The sequence below is a fragment of the Sturnira hondurensis genome, unplaced genomic scaffold (genome assembly GCF_014824575.4).
Source record: "Sturnira hondurensis isolate 20B ecotype Veracruz unplaced genomic scaffold, ASM1482457v3 Scaffold0014302, whole genome shotgun sequence".
NCBI lineage: Eukaryota > Metazoa > Chordata > Mammalia > Chiroptera > Phyllostomidae > Sturnira > Sturnira hondurensis.
Genome location: NW_028086933.1, coordinates 1,882,017 through 1,905,922, shown reverse-complemented (window position 1 = coordinate 1,905,922; position 23,906 = coordinate 1,882,017). Strand labels below are relative to the sequence as shown.

The 23,906-nt window shown below is 37.4% G+C and overlaps 1 protein-coding gene across 1 annotated transcript in view; it reads right to left on the bottom strand.

Moving 5' to 3' along the window:
• Positions 1-920: 920 nt before the first annotated feature.
• The window catches only part of CTNNA3 (catenin alpha 3), a 1,522,505-nt gene continuing 1,499,519 nt past the window's right edge, over positions 921-23,906 (bottom strand). Inside the window, exon 18 of the mRNA XM_037062679.1 lies at positions 921-3,285. Within this exon, the coding sequence (XP_036918574.1) occupies positions 2,998-3,285 (288 nt within the window). The 3' untranslated portion in view covers positions 921-2,997. The remainder of the gene's footprint in view (positions 3,286-23,906) is intronic.

Below are 23,906 nucleotides of genomic sequence, written 5' to 3'. Positions count from 1 at the left end.
TATTACAAGACAAGTAGAAAGGGGATAAGCAACACATTATTGTAGGTCTTTATCATTTAATTTTTTTCCTGACCTATTCATCCAGTTATAATTCAGAGACTCTGTTAGAAACAGATATTTCAATATAATACTTTTTCCTTGTGATATATAAAAGGGAGAAATGTACATGTCTCATCTTCCTTGCAGATCAAACCTCCAAGATTTTATGATTAGAAGAATCTTTAGTGGGTCATGACTTCATGGACATTTTCTAACTTATCGTTCTGATTCTGGCATAAGGTTTGACGGTGATGCTCATGGCAAGCCAGGATGAGATTGTCCTTGTAGGTGGTCTACACCCTCTTCTCTCCCTCAAAGATTTTTGTTTCCTCCATAAATTGATTTCAATAAAAGAAAAAGGTGAGTTTTGATTAGAAGGGAAAAGCAAATATATCATCAGAGGGAACACCATCCTCTAAAATGTGATTTGAAAAGATGTGTAGACGGACCACCAAGGTATCCTCCTCATTAAAGCTCCACCATACCCCTATAGAAGCAGTGCTTCAGTATAAATCTATCTCATGTATTCATACTTATTAGATTCATTTAACTAGGCTTATCATGCAAAGATGTATTAGCATTTTTGCTGTTAATTTTTCTCGTGTATAAGTACTTACATCATTAGCAGATTTGAATTGGACTAAATCTTCCAAAGTTGCCAACTCCAAAAATTCACTCAGGTGGACAGATGCTTTTCTCAGCTCTGTGCATCCTGTTCTTATTACATCTTTGATTTCTATAGCAGATTTTACTCCTGGGATATTTTCCAAGTTCATTTTTTTAAATTAAATTTTATTTACTTTGAGCTAAGCTGGAAATCTACCTACTTTGAAGAGGAGGCCTTGTTCACATCTCATTTTCTGTCAAGAGTCATGTTTTTAATGATACAGAGGTTATTTGGTAATTGAATAATTTCAAGTTATGTCCATTCTTTCCACATCTAATGATTCATTCTAAATTTCAACCCACAGACAACTGATGCAGGATGAAATGGACATTTGATTTTTTAAATGGGACCCATGATTCTTGAGCCTATGGATTTAGGAACTAAGATGTACATCTAGATGTACAGTGGTGTCTTAAAAATGTATTTTCTCAAATAAATTATAAATTTTTACTTTTATCTGAAAAAAGGACACGTCATAAAAATTGCTCTTGTAGTGTCTACTCTTAGAGCAGAAAATCATGGCAATATTTCAATGAAAGAAACTCCCTGTTTTGCCTTCTTTATTTAGCTAGTTCTGGAGCATAGCATTCTCTGAATTTCTTAATTCCTTTTTGCACTGCTTTCTCTTTAAGAGAGTGTCCTGTGTCCAGAATAATTACTGACGGCCAGTGCATAGTTCAAAACAGGGAGGAGTTTATTGCTTTTATCTCCCAGGAAGTCCATGTGTGGAGCCCGGGCAGCCCAAAATTTCAGAAGAATAAAATAATTAATTAGGATGAAAAGGAGTTAAAATTTTCCCACAATTAATAATAACCTACTAAATAAGTACTTTTCCCATACCATTTTGCTCAAGATACCATGCATATCATGTTCCAACTCTTATATGTTTTTATGTTTTGCACATTCTTATACTCAGACTCGTCTCTTAATATCAATTGGTGCTGCATGTGTGAAGTTTACTTCGTCAAACAAAGATGATATGGTTGTTAACTCATTAATGACAGTGTTGCACAAAGTTCAATTATAGTTCTAATATTTTTAAAAAGTAGAATAGGGAATGTATGTTTAAAATTCTGTGAATGGAAACTATATGTGTGAGAAAAAGTGAAACTGAAATTTAAATCCTCCCAAGAATAAAAAAGAGAGCACAGGAGAGACAGAGAGACAAAGAGTGAGAAAAACAATGCACTAGACCCTGAGAATATTATAAAGTTCATTACCAACTCAGCTAGGGATGAGCACAGTGACTGGGGGTGTGCATAGTGAGCACAGTTTAAAAAAGAAAATAATCTCAATGACTTTTATTTAAAATCATGTTATTAAACTTCATTCCAGCTTCATTGCCATTAACTCTACTTCAAAATTCAATGGTACAATTTAAACAGTTCATATTTTACTCAATGCCAAATGTTTCTCAAACTGGTCTTTTCCTTTTAATTATAATTGCAAGCTGATCAAAATGAATTTTTAGAGTCATGCAGAGCTACTTACACTTCTGTAGGCATAATTCACTGAGGGATACATTTAGATGTCCCATTTCACCAAGCGGGTAATAACTCTTCCTCTATATCTGAATTATAATGAACCCACTAAAAACCAACTCTCAATGTACAAAACTACTAAACACAATGGGGCCCTAAAAACCACACTTTTGGCATCAAAAATCAATGGAAGTTTGTAATGTTAATAAATTACTTCATTAATAATTGAGGCTGATCTTAAAAATCTAGGACATAGCTTAACTGCTCCAGCATAGTTAGTTTCTGATGGATGTTAGCCTGATCAGTTAACAATGGGTATAGACAAGGAGAGATTTATTTCTCCCCATAGCAGGAACCACACATCTCTGTCAGTCAGGTCAGGTAAAGATTTAACAGGAAAATATATTACAAAGTCACTTATTTTCATTGAAAACCAAGTCAAATTCTTATGTCAGTTTTTTGATTTAAAAGTAAAAGGGTGCATACAATCAAGCTATTACTGATGAATAAGACATACTTGAATTCCCTATGTCCATTTGATAATAAATGTAAGGTGATGGAAAAGGCTGAATGGCACCTGAAGTTTTCAGTCATCCAACAAGCATATATTGATGACTTAGTAAGTTTACAGAGATGGCAATGACATGGATTTCCCATATATGCTTATGTTGGTTCAGCCTGCAATGCTTTACATTACTTATGGATTAAATTCTAAAAGCTAATGAACTGACAGTACTAATCAAGTATAAACTGAAAACAGTGTGTGTAGCCAGGACTTTGTAATAAAGGCACTAGAGAAGAATACTGGTCTCAGTAGACATGTCTTCCTCTAAATTCACTCATGACCTGCACTGGGTGGATTTGTTTCTTTGCTGAGCCTCGTCTGACAGCTGCATATGTTTCTTCTGGATTCTCTCTTTTAATCAACGGCTTTTTTGCAGGAGCCTTCATTCTCCACATCACGACGGGGTGTCGGGGCCCCGCAGGACTCTGAATTCGGATGATCTTGGTTGAGGCGATGTAAGACATTTTCACTGTTTGCACTACAGCATTCATTAAATTTTTGGCTGCTTGGATTAGGGAGGTGACACTGTCCAGCTGTAGGGAAAAAAATAAATATAATTCAAGAGTGAAACCAGGATTTAAAGAGGTTTAATATTATTGAAACTGAAATGTTTCACTGTTTTTGTACCAGAAACAAATGAATTAATTCCCATTTATATATATATATATATATATATATATATATGTGTGTGTGTGTGTGTGTGTGTGTGTGTGTGTGTGTAATTATCTACATCAATCTATACATCTGTCTTCGAGCATTTATCTGTTTATCTTGTGCATAAATAGATCCATATTTTACCTTTTAAGATGATATGTTAGATTAATTTATTTCTCTTGGTTTTCAGTGAAATGGATTCTATAAATTCTATATAATATTGTCAGGTCCATAGGCTCATTGCTCTCTTTGTAATGGATCTCCCTGTTTTCAGGAGTTGGTACCGAGCCCTTTCTCTAAGAGATGACTCTCCACAATACAAGCTGTATTGTGTATAAGTAAATTTATGAGAACAACAACCAAAAACTTCCTCTCAGGGAATTTATAGTTTAAGCTAAATAGCATAAACACATATGAATATATACATACATGTATACCACTTACTTTCATGAGTATCTCCCAAATAATCTTACCTAAAACATTCTCTTTATTAAGCACAGAACTTTTCAACGTATCATGCAATGTGTTAAAGTAGAAAATGCCAAGGCTTAGCAAAGTTGAGTTTAAATTTCAAACCTGCCATTTGGTAACTTGGGCAAAAATTTAGCTATTTTTCCATGGTTTTCTCAGATATTAAATTGGAAAAAATACTTATTAAATTTAAATAATATGGGTAAAGAACTAATAGAATGATTAATAAACAGCTGATTATTATTAAATGTCATTTTTCTTGTGAGAACTGACAAATTGCTTAATTATGAAGACACACTAATAATATTACTAAAAGAAATCTTTTCTCACATGATTCTGTTTTTAATTGTTATGTTGCCTGGGTTGTCCACAAAATAATCTCAGAAAAAATGGGGAACTATTCCTAGGATCTTGCAAAAATAACTTAAGCTAAGCCACCTTGATTCATTTTTATACAACTAATGCATCTTCTATTATTTGAGTTTGACAGATTGTCATCTACAACCTATTCACACAGCAAGCTATGCCTTCTCAGTTGCCTCCTAGTGATGTGCGCTGTCAGGGCCGAGACTCAACGCCAGCACTGCAGTCGCTAAAATCCATCAGGAGCTGCCCAGCCTGAGCACTCTACCTTTGCAGGTTGCAGACTCTCATCTCACATACAGACTACATGAGCGAAGAAAAGTAGTAAGCTCAGCTATGGGCCTAAGGCAGTGGTCTTGCTGGCTACTTTCCACACACACAAAAATAATTAGCTCCATTTTATGCCAAGCCTGAAATTCTTTGAAAAGACAACAACAAAAATATGTAATTTGAAAGGCAGTACTACCTGACAACTACACATCTTTAAGTCTTTTTATGTACTGAAGCCAGAAATGTAAAATCTGTGCATGTGACGGGAATGACAAATGATTTGCAAACATTAAATAGGCTTTCATGAAGCACTCGTGTATTTCAGAAGACACTTAGTGCTTCCAAATCTGTTCATGAATCAAAAGAAACTAGACCTTGAACAGAATAACACACTTTGTCATTAACATTACTTTAAGACAGATTGAAGGCTAAAATCTGTACTTTAAATAATTAGTGATTTTCATTCAAAAACCTCCTGGATCCCATTTTGATTCTGAAGTTGTTTCTAATCTCACCATAAGAAGAAGAAAGCATTTTCTAAATCATGAGTTAGCATGGATAATACTGAGGACACTTGATACGTTTTTCTCTCTCGAACATGACAGTATTTGGTTTACTCCCAGGACTGGCTGTCACCATAAAGTCTGCCACAGAAGAGGTTCCCAGGAGCCTGCTGGCATTCAGGGCTTCCCCAGTAGCTTTAGCTCTCCTACCTTAAAACTTACATTCTCTAGTCCTCCTCTTGACTTATTAATCTCATCATGTATAGATTACATGTACTTCCCTACCTGTTGATTTTTTTCATATCAGTGGTGTGTACAAACCAGTGCTCCAGAGAGGATGGTTCAGTGTAACCCATGCCTTGTGGGAAGTGGATTATCTTCTTTCCTCACCAAATCAGCAAAGCCCTGTTAGCAATGTTGTGATTTTATTTATTTATTTAATTATTTTCCAAGTACAGTTTTCTGTCTATTACTCCCATCCCATCCCACCCCCACCCCCGGGGCTCCCCCTCCTATTTCCACCCTTCTTGTTGTTGTCCATGTATCCTTTATATTTGTTCCTCTAAATCCCTCCCCTATTTCCCCTGAAATCCCCTCCCCTCTCCCCTCTGGTCACTGTCAGCCTGTTCTCTATTTCAGTGTCTTTGGTCATATTTTGCTTGCTTGTTTGTTTTGTTGTTTAGCTTCCTGTTAAAGGTGAGATCATAAGGTATTTGTCCTTTTATGCTGGTCTCTGACAAGTGCTTTTCTTTTAAAATCCTAAATGGCCATTGTAAAACTTCTCTGGGTGACAATAAATAAATAAATGAATGAATGAATAAACAAATAAAATTATGCAGGACAAATTATCTGTCCAGGAAAGCATGAAGACTAGTTTTGCAGAAGGTTAGGGCAATTTCTACAAGAATACTGTTATTTCACGAGGAAAGCATAGAAGACATTCTATGAGGATCTTTGGGTCTAAGAGCAACGTGTGCTCGATGTGGGGCTGTCTGCTATTGGCCAGATCACAGACGAGCCAAGCGATTGGTGGGGACTTTAGCTGGAGGCCCCAGGAATGATTCCTACTTACTCAAAGAAAATAACTGCATAATTTTATTTTGCATATCCTTTTATCCAGGTCTACTTCCATAAAAACTCACTCAAGAAAAGGATTTACTAGAATGTGTTCTGTGAAACCAAAGGTGAATTTGAGTAGGGTAATGCATCTCATTAGGGCCTCTGTGTTCAAGTTATTAAACAAAGTTTTCTGAATTTTGCAAACACACCTGTGTGAGAAAAGAATATTAACATGCTCTAAGGACCCATAGAGTAAAATAATCAGACTATAAAACTCAGGCCCCCAATTTTTTTACATTAAAAATTACATTCAATACCTGAAAATTCTTCTGGGCAAATGCAACTTGAAATGTTTACCACAGAAGGAGCCATTGTCCTTAATATTCATGACACTCCTGTCTGATCAATGTGAAATGTTCCTAATCAAGGTTTCAGATGAAAATAAAAATGGCTTCTAAGGCCTTCAAACCTCCTAAAGTTAATGTGTAAATATGCATTTTCGTACATTTAAGCTGTTTCCTATCCCCCCAAACTCCTATCATAAGGGGTGGGGGCAAGATTTTAAGTAACTTTTCAAACAGGATTTTGACCAAATTTAAAGGCCTGTATCTTAGGTAAATCCTTACACAGGAAGATAGCCACCCTTCCTATGTCAGTGACCTGTGCTTATTCTTACAACCTGGTGTGGTTTCAAAATAACTGAGCTTGTTGATCTATTAATAACACAGTAGGTTCCTCAACATTGTCTATAATTCACAGGTGGCAAACACAAGGCCCGTGGGCCGAATCTGGCCCTCCACCTTGTTTTACCCAGCGGCAGCACCGAGCTCTTGCTTAACTGTCCAGGAGTAGTTACATTTATACAGTCCTAAAATTATATTGGGCCCTTTGAAGGCAACCACGAGGCTGATGTGGCCTCCAGTGAAAATGAGTTTGACACCCCTGGATATTCAAACACATGGGAAGTTCTGCCTCTGTTTTTGTTTTTTTTTTGTTTGTTTTGAGAACCTAAATGAAAATAAAGTATTATGTTCAGTAAGTTAGCTCTTACTTTAACTGCAAGATGTATTTGCCAACAACCCAAATGATAACCGTCTAAAGAGAGTCATACAGCCCTGGCTGGCGTAGCTCAGTGGATTGAGCACAGGCCTGTGAACCAGAGGATCGCGGTTCGATTCCCAGTCAGGGCACATGCCTGGGTTGCAGGCCGGTTCCCTGCAGGCCAACTCCCAGCAGGGGACACACAAAAGGCAACCATACATTGATGTTTCTCTCCCTCTCCTTCCCCTCTAAAGATAAATAAATAAATAAAATCTTTAAAAAAAAAAAGAGAGAGTCATACAGAAAACATAGTTTGTTTTATTGCAATGTCTTTTCTATGATATGTATCCTGTGATTTTGGTAAAGCTACAGTAAAAATTTTCCCACTTCTAAAAATGTTTTCAGACAAAAGTCTCCACCCTTTTTAGAGATATTTTAACAATCCTTTGTTACAGGAAAAGGAGTTTAACAACTGCAAGAGGTATTTCCTTTTTCCCAATAAAATGCCAACTTTTCCTCCATGTGACTAGTGTACATAGACCATCTGGAGCTTTTTACAAAAAGCAATATGTAATTTCTGTGATTTAAGCCTTGACAACTATATCCAGTCAGAATGTCTGGGGGAAGACCCTTATCAAAATCCTATTTTAATTATTGATAGTTGAGAGAAACTTTGGAGAAAAAAGACATGTTAGTTTTTCCCATTTTATTTTCTAAGTTTCTCATCTATATAATGTCAGAAGAATAGAATTCCTTATACTATACTATCCTAAAATCCCATATTCTGGACACAAGTCCTTAATTTGATATAATCTGATGATAATCAGATTATACTTAAGGATAAGCATAAGTGAACCTCATGAGGATCAGGTTGAGTGAACCTCATTCCCAATGATGTGAATCTCATCTCCTTGCACCTGGGCCCTCACCTAGGGAAAACACAGTTTCCCAACCCCTGTGAGAAGTGCCATGCTGGCTACTGCTGCTGGGACTCCTGTGGAGAAAAGCCTGATGTTACCTGGAGAGATGTACTTCCTGTCCTATAGCCTTCTCAGTAAATGGATGCCAAGTGTATCTAATGCTATTCTTGTGAATTTCAATGCTCACCAGAACTGAAAGACTCCTGGGATCTTGAAGCTGCACAGATGCAATACTTGAAAGGCAAATGTGTGGCTCCAAGTATAAAGATTATACAAATTGCTAATAATCTATTGTGTGCTTCCTATACGTTGGTGCTATTCTAAGCAGTTAACATAAATTAACTCACAGTGACTCTGTGAGGTAAATACTACTATTATCTCCATTTCATTGATGAGGAAACAAAAGAACCAGTGGCTTGGTAGCTTGCTCAAGATGATACAGCTATTACCTGAAAGAGCTGGAATTTGAGCCAAGAAATCTGGTTCAAATACCTGCTGCTCTTATCCATTACACAACCCTGCCTTTCAATAATACATCACTGCCGATGTGTATTTATTTTCACGTGTGAAATAGTTGGAGCAATCACCCTAACATTAATATAATGTCTAAAATTTAAAAAATCGACTACCCAGTAACTGCTATGGGAAGGTTATTGAATTTTTGTAATGCACAACAGTACTAAGAAAAGTAAGGGTACCTTACTTGCCAAGGTATTTTGTATCGATGGTGGTTTGATAATGTTTGTACTCCATCATTTTCAATGCAGCAATTTTTTCAAAATAACATAGAAATAGTCATATTTTTATAGGCCTCAAACCACTGATAGACTTTTAGATTAAGGCTACTTTGTAGCAAAGCATTTAAAACATTTTAAATGCAAATCTCAATAAACACATCAATAAGACAAAGAAAAACTGTAAGAAAATCTTATTATAGCTTCTGCAACATGGAATTGCATAGCATTTATTTCACCTTTAAAATGTTTCCTGGTGTAAACACAAACTAAACTTTTTTTCTTATTCCCAAACCCCCAAAATTTATTTACCTTGGCTTTACAATAGAAATCGGGATTTGGTTTGCTGACCCTGAAGCTTCTGCAAGTTTAACCCTTACTTGGTTTTAAAGTCCTGAGTTGCCTCAGCTGGTGTGGCTCAGTGCATTGAGCCTGGGGAAGAAAGGGTTGCTGGTTGGATTTCAATCAGGACACATTCCTGGGTTGCGAGCCAGGTCCTCAGTTGAACATGTGTGTAAGAGGCAACCACACAGTGGTATTTTTCTCCCTCTCTCTCCCCCTCCCTTCCTCTCTCTCTAAAAATAAATAAATAAAATCTTTTAAAAAATAAAGTTCTCAGTTAAACTGTTTGGAAACATGTTAGCTAGCACGGGTAAAGTGAAATGGCATTCATTATGCATATGTGTTGATACATAGCAAGTGACAGCATAAAGAGCTATTTTTAAAAAATCTGAAGATTTGCATAGTCTCCAACATACAGGTCCCATTTCCATCTCTATATTGATCTAAGAGTGGTAGCTGTACACCACAGAAAATGTATAAATATATTTGTTAGCAAAAATATATAATCTAAATCAATGTTTCTATCATCCACCTTGAACCTCTAACAAGAACCGAATTTTATCTCAATACTTGATTAACACATTCTTTTGTTTCTAAACAAATTTTTGAAAGAAATGACCAATATTGAAAATATTTGGATTTTCAGCTCCTTAGTCTAAACCTACTAATGGACTCATAAGGCCATAATTACCATTATTTTACTTATAATTATGATTATTAATCTCAAACTCTCATTGCTACCTGAATTCTAACATTCCTTATCTTAGTTAAGAAAACATCAACCAGCCAGTCATCTAAGCAAAACTAAAAATCACTTTGGACTCATCATTCTCCCTCACCAATCACATTGAGTTAATCACCAGAGCCTTTCAGTCTAACCCAATTGACATCTTTCCTTCTTTACTATCACCACTCTGGAGCAGGTCATTACCTTCTCTAAGTTGGACAACTGCACCATGTTTCTGTGTTCTACCTGTGTACTTTTGCTCCTCTCTGGGTCCACTCCCTATAATAATGCAAAAATGATATCTTAAAATATCCACTTGTTTTACAATACACTGATGGATTTTCATTGAACTTTAAAATATATCTTCATTCTAAATATTTTTTTACATATTACAAAGCCTTAAATAAGATCTTGTCTCTTCCTGCTTAGCCAACTTTATTTCTTGCTTTTATATTATATGATCCAACCATAAAGTGAAACTAACTAAAATATTTTAGTTTGAAAATATACCACATATTATCTCCTTACTTCCAAGTCTTTTCACAAGTCATTTCCTCTGACGAGAAGTAACTGATCTCTTGTCTTTTTCGCTTGGGAACCTCCTCCTCTTCCTTTAGGTCTCATGTTGAGATCGCTTTCCCAGGAAAGCATCCCATGACCCCCAGACCAGGCCAGGTTGTCTTTTCTACGTTGTTACAGCACTCTATGTCTCATCTAACATCAGAGTCACCTTAAGGCAATATGAGTTATGTAGAAGAGATAATACTGTGTTTTCCATGCTGTATAACTGCTTGAGACATGCTACAGGACATATTTGGCAAATGAATGAATTACTTAAAATAATATTTACATAAGTTATACAACTCTAAGTAGAGAAACCATGTGCAAAACATTTTAAGGCAAATAATCTCAGTTATTCTTTTCTAATCTTCCCCTAAATGATATCACTGAGAAATCTATATTCAAGGTCCAAAAACAGAAAATTTTTAGCATCTAGGAATGAAACAAAATTTTACGATCAAATGACACTAATATTTATGTTTAAACTCTGAACACAAACCTGTTTGTTGAAAGACAGGTTTATCAAACATTTCAAAGTTCCCACATTTAGATTAATATCACTCTTAATGATTTTAATATAATATATCAATAAAAAATACATCCATTAGCCCAAGAATAAAACATCAGTTTTCTAGTAAAAAACCAATATGCGTCCCCCTTCCCATATTTTACACATGCAGCCTGGGCAGCAGTTAATTAGTGTCTCTGAGCTTTTATTTCCTCTTCGTGTTACTATAATTAAAATGTACTCTGGGTTGGTTGTTAAGATTAAGTGTGATGATACATAATACACTTGACTAGGGCTTTATACACACATGTACGTAATAAAGCTGGTTTTTTTAAAGCTATGGTTTTCATAAGCTTATAATGGGAACTGACAAATAATATGAGAGATTTTGATGGAACAAAACTGAGAACAAATTCTACTCCTGTTTTAAAAGCCAAGAACAACACGAGAACATTTCTTTACAACAGCCGAGAGAGACGTGCTACAACTCTTTGTCCTCCCAACAGACATGCACATACACACAGAGGTTACACACTTTTCAAAGTAGTGTGAGTCTAGCCCTGCTCATCGAAACACTTTTAGTGAGTATCAGGATCCAGTGAGAAAAACCAAAACTATCTCAGGTGCTTCAAAGATTAGATTCGATACAGAAAATTGATGCTTGTGAGGCAACCCTCAACTCACCATCAGCATGAACTGATACAATTCCTAGTACTGATGGAGATACAAAAAAATGAAACCATGCCCAGCAGCTAAAACACCAAAAGTGGATGACTGCTTGCTAATAGTCTGCCAGTGCTCTCCCATTGGTTAAACCTAACTGAAAACCGGTAGTCAAAAGATCTTGGATCAAGAAAGGTTTTGAGACCAAAGTAATTATATCTGGCAAAATGAGATTTCTGCATAAGCAAGCATGTTCCCCTCAGTTTCAAGATGTCATAGTTTTATCATGAAATTCCATTTAACTTACCTTTCCATATCTGTGATTAAAATATTGTATGTGTTTGAAAAAGAAAGCTCTCATGTGTTTTTCATTCAGTCCAAGATATGTCTACATAGAATCAGGTAGCTATTTTCGCTACCTCTATTTTTGGTAAAATAAAATAGAGTGATGGTGGCCTGGCTGGTGTAGCTCAGTGGACAGTCAATCCTTTGGCTGCAAACCAAAGGATTGCGGTTCGATTCCCAGTCAGGGCACATGCCCAGGTTGCAGGCCAGGTCCCCAAAGTGGGACATATGAGAGGCAACCACACATTGATGCTTCTCTCCCTCTCATTCTTCCCTTCTTCTCTCTCTAAAAAAGTAAAATCTTAAAAAAATAAAATAAAATAGAGAGATGGTTTCTTTAGCTCTCAGGGCTTTTATTTTTGAAATTATATTTTATTGATAATGCTATTACAGTTGTCCCATTTTTTCCCTCTTTTCCCCTCTCCACCCAGCACCAGCCACTACCTCAGGCAGTCCCCCCACCATTGTTCATGTCCATGGGTCATCCATATAAGTTCTTTGGCTACTCCATTTCCTATACTGTCCTTTACATCCCCATGACTATTCTGTAAGTACCTATTTTTACTTCTTAATCCTCTCACCTCTTCACCCATTACCCCACACCCCCTCCCATCTGGAAACCATCAAAACATGATTCTGTCTGTTCTTCTTGTTTACTTAGTTTGCTTTTTAAGATTACCTCTCAAGGCTTTTATACACTTAAGGTATTTAAGATGCTGTCAAACATGCCTATGCTTCTCTAGACAAATTCCAATATTTTATCAGGAAAATAAAAGCTACAAGAGTATGGGGTATACATACATACACACATACACACATATACACATACATATACATATATATAGTATGTACTAATTTTAAGTAAAATGTCAGCTTTCCTATTGTTTTGAAGTACATCTGAAATTCTGCTTCATGTTGCAAATTTCCTATGTAACCACATTTTTCAAGTCTTCGGAAATTTGACCATGCTTTATCATGACTCTATAAAATATAGTATTAGTCTCTATTTTTATTTTTTATTTTAATTTTATTAAACCATAAGAGAAAGTTGACTTAGACAGTCACAAATACAGAAGTGAGCCATCAAAGAACTGGGCTCAGAGAACAAGTCACTGAGGCAAAAGAAGGGCCTTGGAGCTCAGAAGAGAGAGAGAGAGAGAGAGAGAGAAGGAAAGCACACCTGGAAGAGGGGGGTGAGCAAAGGCAAAGACGTGCTCTGTAGAGAGAGCTGCACATTAGTCTGCTCTGTTAAATTAGAAACCGAATTTCACAACTATCTATAAAGTTAGAGCTATACTGAGAACATGACTAGCTTTAGACAATGGCGACAGCAAAACCTCCGATAAAGCTGCCAGCTTCCTGAACTTGGCGTGTTACTCGAACATCCTGTGCTTCCCAGTCTCAGTTAATTGGTAATCTGGGTGCTATCTTTGACCTACAGACATTACGATTATGTACTGTGTCCGTGGTTTAAATCTAGAATTAGAGGCAGTAGCATTAACTTATACCATTATTGTTTCACTCGCACACCGGAAGGAAAGGGCAGCAGGTAACAAGACAGAAGTGCGCTTCGGAAATTATTCTGGGAGAAGCCTGGAGCCACGAAATGCTGTTATCTCAGATGTGAGGCATGGATTATGTCAGGTGTAAAAATTGCACCTTGAGGAAAACAATTAAAGTGTCTTTAAAATGGCTGTCTTCTATTTATCTGGGACTCACAAACTTTATATGGGAGTAAATATCAGAAGGTTAGAAAGTGTCTGAAATGGGCAAATACTAAAAAGTTCTGTTCTTGTATTTAGTCTCTTTCCAAATCAGAAATCTCTCTCCTCCTGCCTGGAGTGTCTTATAAAACACAAAACAGTTTTCCAGAGTTGTTCCTATAGATAAGCCCAGCTGTCTCCCAGTTGAGAGGATGAGATTCAAACATATTCCAGCCAGCTGGTTGTTGCTCTCCCAGCTGTTTAGAAAATGGGAAACTTTATTGGCAGCAAGCTCCAAACCCAAGGCAGTAGGTGTCTGAACTAAATCCCTCGGCATTGGATTCAGCAGGACATGGAGGTGCGAAGCCACGTGTGGTTTGTCATCACTGTGATTTTAGTCTTTGTGTGAATTTAAAGAATAGAGCCCACGGGATGACTTTATAGGTGTGTGGGCGTGTTGGGAAGAGGAGAGAAAGAGCTGAGGCATTCAAACATGGACTCTAGAGACTACCTGAACCAGAAAAGAATATTCTTCTCTGAGCCTGTTTCCCCCCCTGTCAAATGGAAAACCATTTGCAGGATACCATGAGGACAGGGTAAGTATTTCGCACAATGCGTTGTATGGACACTGATTCACTGCCACTCCTACGATTATCAAGGTTTTTAATACAACACTCCTTTCCCAACGGTCATTGCAAAAGTGAAAGAGTGAGGAAAGATAAAGTTGTTACACTCGTCTCCATCTCGTAAATTTGTATCCAGGCCATATCCTTTAAAATATTTACTATAATCCTAATAACAGCCCTGTGAGGTAGGAGGTATTTTTGCAATGTATGGGATGAGGAGTCTAAGAACTGTGACTCAGGGAACCGCAGCGCCTTGCCCTTGGCCACACAGGCAATGAGAGGGAAAGCTGGGGCTAACCTCCTATCTGGGGGACGCCAGATCCCCTCTCTCGGCACTGTCTTGTGCTACTGCTCTCTCGAAAAAAGAAAATGCTTTATAATTTGATGAAAATCTTCTCATGTGGGACGGGTTTTGCTCTGACTTAGATCTCCCAACCCATTCTTCTCCTTCTACCTCGGATATTTTGCACTGATGTGCAAGGTCTGTCCAGAAGGTATCCAGCCATGTAATAGGAAAAATGCAGGCACTTATTAAAGAATATACAAGATAGAAGAAACGCTGTACTTAGGAAAATGACAGCTCAGTCCCCTTCAAAGTAGGCACCTTGGAACCTCACACAGTTCTTCCAGTCGCCATCAGTTGTGCTATCATATTTTCCTGAATCTCACTGACAGTCTAAAATCTCTTCCCCTTCAAAGGGGATTTTAGTTTTGGAAAACACCAGAAGTCACAGAATGCCAAATTGGGGCTGCAGAGGGGATGAGTCACCTGGATGATTTGATGTTTTGCCAAAAAAGTGAATGAGATGTGATACACAACATTGTAGTGATGAAGCTGCCAATCACCAGTTGCCCATAGCTGTGGCCTTCTGAATCATCTAAATAGTTTCCATGGAGGAATGTTCAAACTTAACACAAAATTTTATGCAGATTCATTGCTCTTCTCACTCAGTCATTTTGAATGTGCTCATTCAAAATGAGCATGGTCATTCAGTGGCACCTACCACCCCACTGACTAGTACAGTGTGGTGGTTCTCATTCATGCATGGGCATTCCAGTCCACTCTCCTTGGCTACCAGGTTGATGTTTCACAAACCATTCTCATTATATTAAAAATATCCAGGCATTTTCAAGACAGAGCTCATATTTCTCCTCTTTACTTGGGCAGTCATGTTTGTCTTAATGGTCGAACATTTAACTTTTAGTGATCCCTACTCAGTCAAGATCTTGTCCCCCCAGAAATATGTGCCAAGTGTGACTGCACAATATTTCCCCTCCTGCAATGTAATTGATTTTTGTGATAAAAGCTATTTGAATTTATAGGTAAATCTCCACATTTGTAGACTCTGATTTCTAAGTGATAATTACATGCTTAGCAATGGGCAGAATTGCTAAGAGTCTGTGTGGGTGTGTTTCTCACTTCAGATGCCCAGGGTTTTCCCTCTTTTTTAAATCTCACCATTCAATTTAAACACCTTTGGGTCCAAAAAACACAACAGCATAATGGCAGTAACACAGTGGTCACAAAGAAAGAAAAGGGCTGTCCTCTGGATCAAAGCTTTTGACCTAGGGGTCCAGACACACTGGTATATTTCAATTACTTGTGACATGTGTCACAAGTTCCATAATTTGGTAGTAAGAATAGTTCAAATACTGAAGCTAGAGAGTGATTTATGGTTTTCCTACAAATTACAGGGGCTCCAAGGTTATCCCTCTAATTATATCCTTTCACTCACATACATTCTGATATACTTCCTGGAGCGGGAGAGAAAAGAGGAGAGCTCAAACTAGTCTCCTAGTAATCAAGCTAGAAGCCCACTTTATCAGTAAAGAGTTGAGTGAAGTGGGTCTGCTCACAAGGAATATGTTCTGCATGAGGAGGTGTGTCATGGCAGAAAAACAAAAACAAAATAAAAAAGTTTGAGATTTTCTTCTCTAGGAACTGAAGACTGAGGCTAAGCAGGGTGTTCTCCTTCAAAGCTGTTCCCCACAACAGTAGGAAATAACCATACAGGCATTCTAACAAGATCTATGATTCAATATCTAAATTATTTTTAGTAATCTCTATCTTATACATCTAGTAAGTATTCAATTCTTATCAGCTCATCTTCCATAATGTCTTCTGTGGCAGACTCTAGTGGCTAATTATCCAGTACTCATTTCCCCATTCTATCTTGATAGCCAAACACTGATCTTGTTCAGAAACAACTTCCCCCAACCTTGAGGGATAGATCGTAACTAGTCTATTCTTCTTTACAACTGACTGGTTACTTGTAACCCTGTCCCAAGTAACTGGGAGGGAAAGGTTTACTGGGTTGGTTCTGAGAAAGATTCTTTTTGTACTAAAAGATCATGTCACATAAAGAGAAAGCTCATTTTTTTACTTCCTAAAAAGTAGTTGTACAAAAACATGAAATTTGGAGCTGCCGCATCTATACTGAACTTATAAGGGATCACGAGATATAGATGATGATAGATAATGATGAAAATACGGAAAGAATCCAAGTTTAATGACATTATTATACCTTGGAAGAACCACTACCTGGACTTATTATGGTTTAAATCACTGATAGTAAATTTTGTCACTTACAATCAGAAGCAGTCCTCCTTACAAATCCTGTGGCCACTTCTCTATGCCCAGCTCCAAACAGCTCTGAGGGAGGGGATGCCACCAGACTCCTAGTGGGTGCTCCACATGCTGGCCATGTTGGAAACATTGTTGTAGCTACTTCCCTCCAGCATTACGTGTCCAAAACATAGACTCTCCTCACTAGAAGAGTTTCACACTATGGGTACTCAGTTTTACATTGTCTTCTATTTGACCTTCTAGATTACGTTTTCACTTAGCATGACCACTCTATTTGTTATTGCTCACTTACACCTAATTTATCCCGCCCCCATCATTTGAACCCCAAAGTATTTTACCTCAGTAGTCTCACCATACTCATCCAACTCATATCGATTTCCAACTCTAAAAGCTATGTTTTAAAACAACCTATAATTTTAAGGAAAACAGTGGCTCTAGGTATGTATCCAATCAACAGGGTATTGAAAATTTTTCAACAATACTCTGAGAAAGAAATCTAAAAATGGGGGCAGAGAAGTCACTAAAACAGGAGAGAGTAAAAATTCTGGGAGAATGGGAAGAGGGCAAGGCACAAGGCTGCACTGCAGAACAAAGGCAAGCTCACTTGTGAGGGAAAAGAGCTTAGATACCGGGAGTCAGGGTGTTCACTTGGCATAAGCATTGATTGGGGACCAATAAAAGACAATCATTCACTTTATGGAGCTGTGTGGTTTTTGGAGCAGACACTGGGGACTAGCATTATAGAACTAGAGACCTCAGCACCGACTGGGACCACCGCACCACTGAGAGGGAGAGACTGGGAAGTAGAGACGTAGCAATGCGAGAAGAATTATACATTTCTTAGAGCACATGTGAATACCCCTTCCATACACTCCCATAAGCAGCTCAAGTCCCAAGAGGTGTTGGGTTGTATTAGTTCTTTGTTTATTTTGGAGATTAAACCCTTGTCAGATATAGCATTGGCAAAGATGTCCTCCCATACAGTAGGTTCCCTTTTCATTTTGCTGATGGTTTCTTTAGCTGTGCAGAAGTTTTATTCAAAACATTACTGCATATAAGGAAAGCCTCCTTTAACAATGCTGCAGACAATGCAGCTAAAGTAATGCTAAGTTTACTCAATGTTAATATTTCATGGTTTTTAATTATTTTGTTCTTTTGGTTCAACAAAATAACAATAATATGGTACCTATATATTGGATATATCTTGGAGTTATGGGCAACATCCATTCCATCTTAAGGAAAAGGTTCTGAACTACGTAGAGAATCCTTGAGATATCTCCAGTAGACGAACTTCAATGGGTAACAACACAATCAAGTTACAGCTCAGCCTCATTAATGCGTGTTTTATTGGAACTGACAAAGAAGTGAGGCAAGCTGTGGAGAAGACAGCTTAGAGTTTAAATAGTAAAGTTTTAGAACATGAAAAATAAAATATCAACTCTGCTTCTTTGACCACATATCTGATCATCTTGCCCCCAGGCTTTACAATTTATTGTTTAAAATATTCGTTCACCTACAAAGGCAAATGACTGTCCAGGTGTCTCACAACATCAGTAAAACTTTGTTCAGAGAGTTTACGGCTAGATTTAGAACAATGACTACTCTAGTTGATCAAATCTAGATTTAATAATAACTAAGTGTTGATAGTATTGTCAATGTATTTAAATTAGCTCTTAGTATCTGGGATTAATGCAGTTAGAATGCAGATGTGTAATATTACACACCTATTTTGTGAAATATGCACAAAATAATAACAGTTATTTTGTTCAAATAACTGTTTTAATTATACTCAATTTATGTAACCAACTTATTCATTAAATAATAAAGTAGCCATTGTTTTAACATCATTAAAGGGAGTACCTCTAAGATTTCTGATGCCAATATTCTATTTTGAATTCCCTGCTTCTCTCAGTGGGATCAATAGAAGTATGTGTCATTTCTTGGGCATGTCTATGACTTCAATTAACACTTACGTGCTGAGACACTCTGCGGATCTCTACCTCCCTCCCTGACATTTTTTTGGGGTTTCATTATCATATCTCTAATTACCTCTCAGACATCTACAAATGGGTGTGCTTTAATAACCACAAATACAACTTACACCTAAGTCCCCATTTTCTTCCTAGGTAGATAGCATAATGGTTAACAGTGATAAAAACCTATTTGTTAGAAGAAAAGGCCTAGGCTTGAAACTTGTATCTGCCGCTTCTTAACTGAAGGAACTCGGGTGATTTATTTAATCTCTCTGTGCCTCAGTTTTCCCATCTGAAAAATAGGTATAATAAAGTATACCTAATAAAGTTGACATGACAATTAAAAAGTTATATATTATGTATGTATGTTAAAACTTAGAAGAATACCTGGCACAGAGCATATACTATATATAAATGATTAACTGCTAATACAATGGCTCCCAAAATCTGTGTCTATTCTGCTCATCCATTTCATCCCCTAAGTCTCTCTTAAATCTAAACCTCCTTCTTAGAATTTACATCCACTTCATTAATTCAAGTTAATGTCCCTTTTATGTAAACCACTGAAATAGCTCCTCATTACTCCCCTGAGTTTCTCCCTTTGTCTAGCTAATGCACTCTTCAAATTGCACATGGAATTTCCTTTCTAAAATATAATTCTGATCATTATTCTCCTGTTTCATAAACTTTAGTGCAGCATAAATAAACACAGAATGAAGTCATGAGTGTTGAGCATGCCATACTCTCAAATGACTCTGCCAACCGTATTTTCCATCAATCCAGCCATTCAAAGTTTTTTTTCCCTTCATAGCATAAAATGAAAACCATGTCCTTATGCCTTTGTGGATGTCCACCTCTATTCTAAGAGTTTTTTGTGAATCGATCCTTATTCTTTAAGACTCAGCTGAATTAATCCTGTAATTCTCTAATGAGACGGGCCTCATTTCCCTACTCCACTTGCCCCCTTCAGGTGGCGACTGTCACTGACTTCTTCACGCTCTCTACTCCACCCTGCATGCACTTCTACAGTAGTGCTCACCTCAGTGAACTGCCATCACCTGCCCCGATCCTCACTGGGAAAAAAACAGATACGAAACTAAAGATGTAGTATAAAACAAACTCTAATTTTAGTTTGCTGTTGGCTTCCATTTAAGTGGTAATTACATTTTTAAAAGACCCTAGAGAGGTGACTGATATTTCTTTGATTACATGAATTTAAGAAATCATGACACTTTGCAAGTATGTTTACCATGCTGGAATAACCAAAATAAGGAGTGATTCTAATGTAACCAAAGCAGGTTTAGATTTACTCTCTCTGTGTGTATATATGTATATGTACATATACACATATATACATATGTGTGCGTATCAAAAGAAAACACATTTGTGGGTTCTTCTAATGTTGCCTAAATAGAAACCAATAACATTTAAAAGAAGGGGGGTGATCATTATAATACTCTTTTTACAGAATTTTAAAAAGGTTTTTAAGGTAAAAATCAGCTGAGAGCAGTTTCAGTAAGAATGCTACAATGAAGGTAATAAAGTTATCCCCGGGTGAGTTTGGAAAATAAATAACCCTCTGAATTTAGTTGAATGCTATATTCTGGAGTATTTGGCTCCATTAAAACTGAAATCTGAACGTTCTGTCCCACTTTCCCAACTTTGATCCTTAAATATGCTCCATAAGCCATCTGAAACCAAAGCACACGAGTAAGTCCCGCCTACCTAACGGCAGCAGGAAGAGCATACAGAATTACTTCTGTATTCCTCAGCAGAATTTGGTTCCCTCTTCCACATCAGAGAAATGATGAAAAGAAAGACTCCTGTCACGAAATGATGGGTGTGAAACTTGTATCTGCCGCTCCTGTCATGAAATGACAGGTCACCTCTATAACCTTGAGACTGTTTACTGGAGCTACCTAGGTAGTAAGAATATTCGAGGCTTAAAGTGCTTGGAAAGGGCTCCTCAGAAGCAAGTCTGATTTCTAACCTTCTCAGCTGTGGATTTTCCAAAGGTTTCATGTAATGATGTGCCTGAACCCCAGCCCCAAATTGATTTAACCTGTGAAGCAGTGTCCAATATATCCTCAATTTTTAGGTCTTGGAACCAATTCTGTACAAATGTGGGGTCTGATAAGGCATCATTTCCAGGTAGCCCACTGCTTGGCCTTTGCATCTCCTTCCCTGCCAGCGTGTTACTAACTTTGCCTTTTAGATTCCTCCTTATTGTGCTCTGATTTCTGATCTATAACTAGCAGTGACATACAATAGTAGAAATAATTTTCTAACCACATGTCAAGAAAATAAATGTTTAATGTTCACTATATGTACTGAATAATTTTATCCTAGCTACTTTAGTTTTGGGAGCTCAAACTTCTTTGTTTATGCATTACATGAATTGGATTGGATGATATATAAGGTCTCAACTACCGTATTTTCAGGACTATAAGATGCACCAGACCATAAGATGCACCTCAGTTTTAGAGGAGGAAAATAGGGAAAAAAAATTGAAGCCAAAAATTTGCTAAAATATTTAATAACATAAATAACATATGCCCTGGCTGGTGTAGCTCAGTGGATTGAGCGCAGGCCTAAGAACCACAGGATCGCGGTTCGATTCCCAGTCAGGGCACATGCCTGGGTTCCAGGCCAGTTCCCGGTTCCTGGCAGGGGACGAATAAAGGCAACCATACATTGATATTTCTCTCTCTCTCTCCCCCTCTCTCTCCTTCCCTTCCCCTCTAAGATAAATAAATTTTAAAAAATCTAAAAAATTTAAAAATTAAAATAAATAAATAAATAACATAGGCTGCCACTCCCACCCCCACCCAGGTAAGCTACATTTGGGCTATAAGATGCACCCCCCTTTCCCTCTCAAATTTTGGGAGAAATGTGTGTCTTAAAGTCCAAAAAATATGGTAGTTTAACAATGCCAAGTCTTAATTACTACCTTTTTCTCTAGGTCCTTTCACAGGCACTTGAGAACACGAAAGGTTATATCAGAGACCAAATTCTTCTCCTTAAATTCTGTTCTTTCCACACTTAGTTTCTTGGTACATGCATTAAATTATCTGTGTAACTACATGTTATGAACTAAACTATGCCCCTTTAAAATTAATATGTTGAAGATCTAACTTACAATGGGACATATCTGTAGATAAAATCTTAAAGGTATAATTAAAGTTATATAAGGAAGCTATGGTTCCAGATGTTGACACAAGTCTACTGAACTCACCTTCTCCCACAGATACACGGAATCTAGAGCTACACAGAGTGATTCCCCCTTAAAGAAATACAGACTCTCCCTGAATGACTCCTCACACCTGGTGAATGAAAAAATACCCATACGAAATGCACAGGAAAGGCTCAGACACACTCTCATCACAAACCCCAGCCCTATCACAATCACACACAATCAGGAGAGAAATCACAGCTCACGGCTTCTCCCTGAAGAGTGAAGGCTTTGGATCCCACATCTGCTGCCCTAACCTTTAAAACGTTTGCTTGAACAGGGTACCAAAACACCTAACTCTAAAAGCCAATGGGGCTAGCATCCAGAGACCCTGAATATAGCAAACAAAGAAACAGTACTGAAGGGTTTGCACGGGCTTGCTGTGTTTATGCCCCCAGGGCTCAGTGCAGAGCAAGCAAACAGAAACAATCATCTTGCAGGCCTTCCCTGCAAGAGGCCTATCTGCACATAACACTAAAAGATTAAAAGTGTTGGCACAGGTGTAGAGAAAAGGGAACCTTTGTGCACTGTTTTGGGGAATTTAAATTGGTTTAGCCACTATGACAGAGTGGTTTCTCAAGAATTTAAAGTAAAACTACAATATGATCCAGCAACCCCACTGCTGGTCATATAGCCAAAAGAAATTAAAAAGGATATCAATGAGATATCTGCACTTCCGTGTTCATTGCAGCATCATTCACAACAGACAAGATGTGGAAACAATCCATCGACCAATTGAACATGTGATGGATTATAATTCAGACATAAGCAAGGAAAAAATCTTTCCATTTGCATTAATATAGATGGAACTTGAGATCAGTAGGTTAAGTGAAGTAAGCCAGACAAAGACAAATATTGCATGGTATCATTTACATATAAAATCTTCCAAAAAAGTCAAACTCATAGAAACAGAGAATAGAAGGTAGTTGTTGCTAGGGGCTGGGAGTGGGGGAGAAATAAAGGAGATTGGTAAAAGTATAAGATGAATAAATTTACTCCTCTGAAGATGTAATACAAAAACACAATGACTAAAATTATTAACACTGTACTGTGCACCTGAAATTTGTTGAGAAAGTAAAATTTAAATGTTCTCACCGAAAAAAAAAATGTGTGATGATAGATGTGTTAATTAACTACATGGGGGGAATTGTACACGTAGGAGAGGAAGAACTCTGCATTTCTCTCTCTCCTACTCTCTCCATGTATGTGTGTGTGTGTGTGTGTGTGTGTGTGTGTGTGTACACTGTCTGAGGACACAGTAAGATCATGGCCATCTGTAAGGCAAGAAGAGAACTCTCAGCAGGAATCAAATCAGTTAGCACCTTGATCTTGAACATCCCACCCTCCAGAGCTGTGAGAAAATAAACTTCTATTGGTTAAGCCACCCAGTCTAGGGCATTTTGTTATGGCAGCTCAAGCCAACTAAGACATCACACATATTACATATTCTTCTGATTTGATAGAGATGTTTGGGACATTGTCGTCCATGAATATTGTACCCTCTCCTTGTCATTCACGAGGAACTAACTACATCCACACTTAATGTAATTCTTGAGTTGGTAGCCCTTCCAAATTCTTAATGAACAAAACAATTAACAAAGGATCACTTATTTATATATACACTAGATTCTCAAACTATTCTTGTAGTGCAGTTTTGATAATATAAACAAGCAAATATGCACTAGAGTGTGATTACTTGATAAAATGGGGAACTGCAGGACCTTTTTTCTCCGTAAGGTGATTCTCAACAAAGCACCACATAGTGGTGTTCAGAGCAAGAGTAACTTGGACACCAACACTTTTTACTCTGGATCAGTAAAGGGGGCAACTTGAACTATCCTGGCATGAAACTGTGTATTTTTCGTGGAAAAA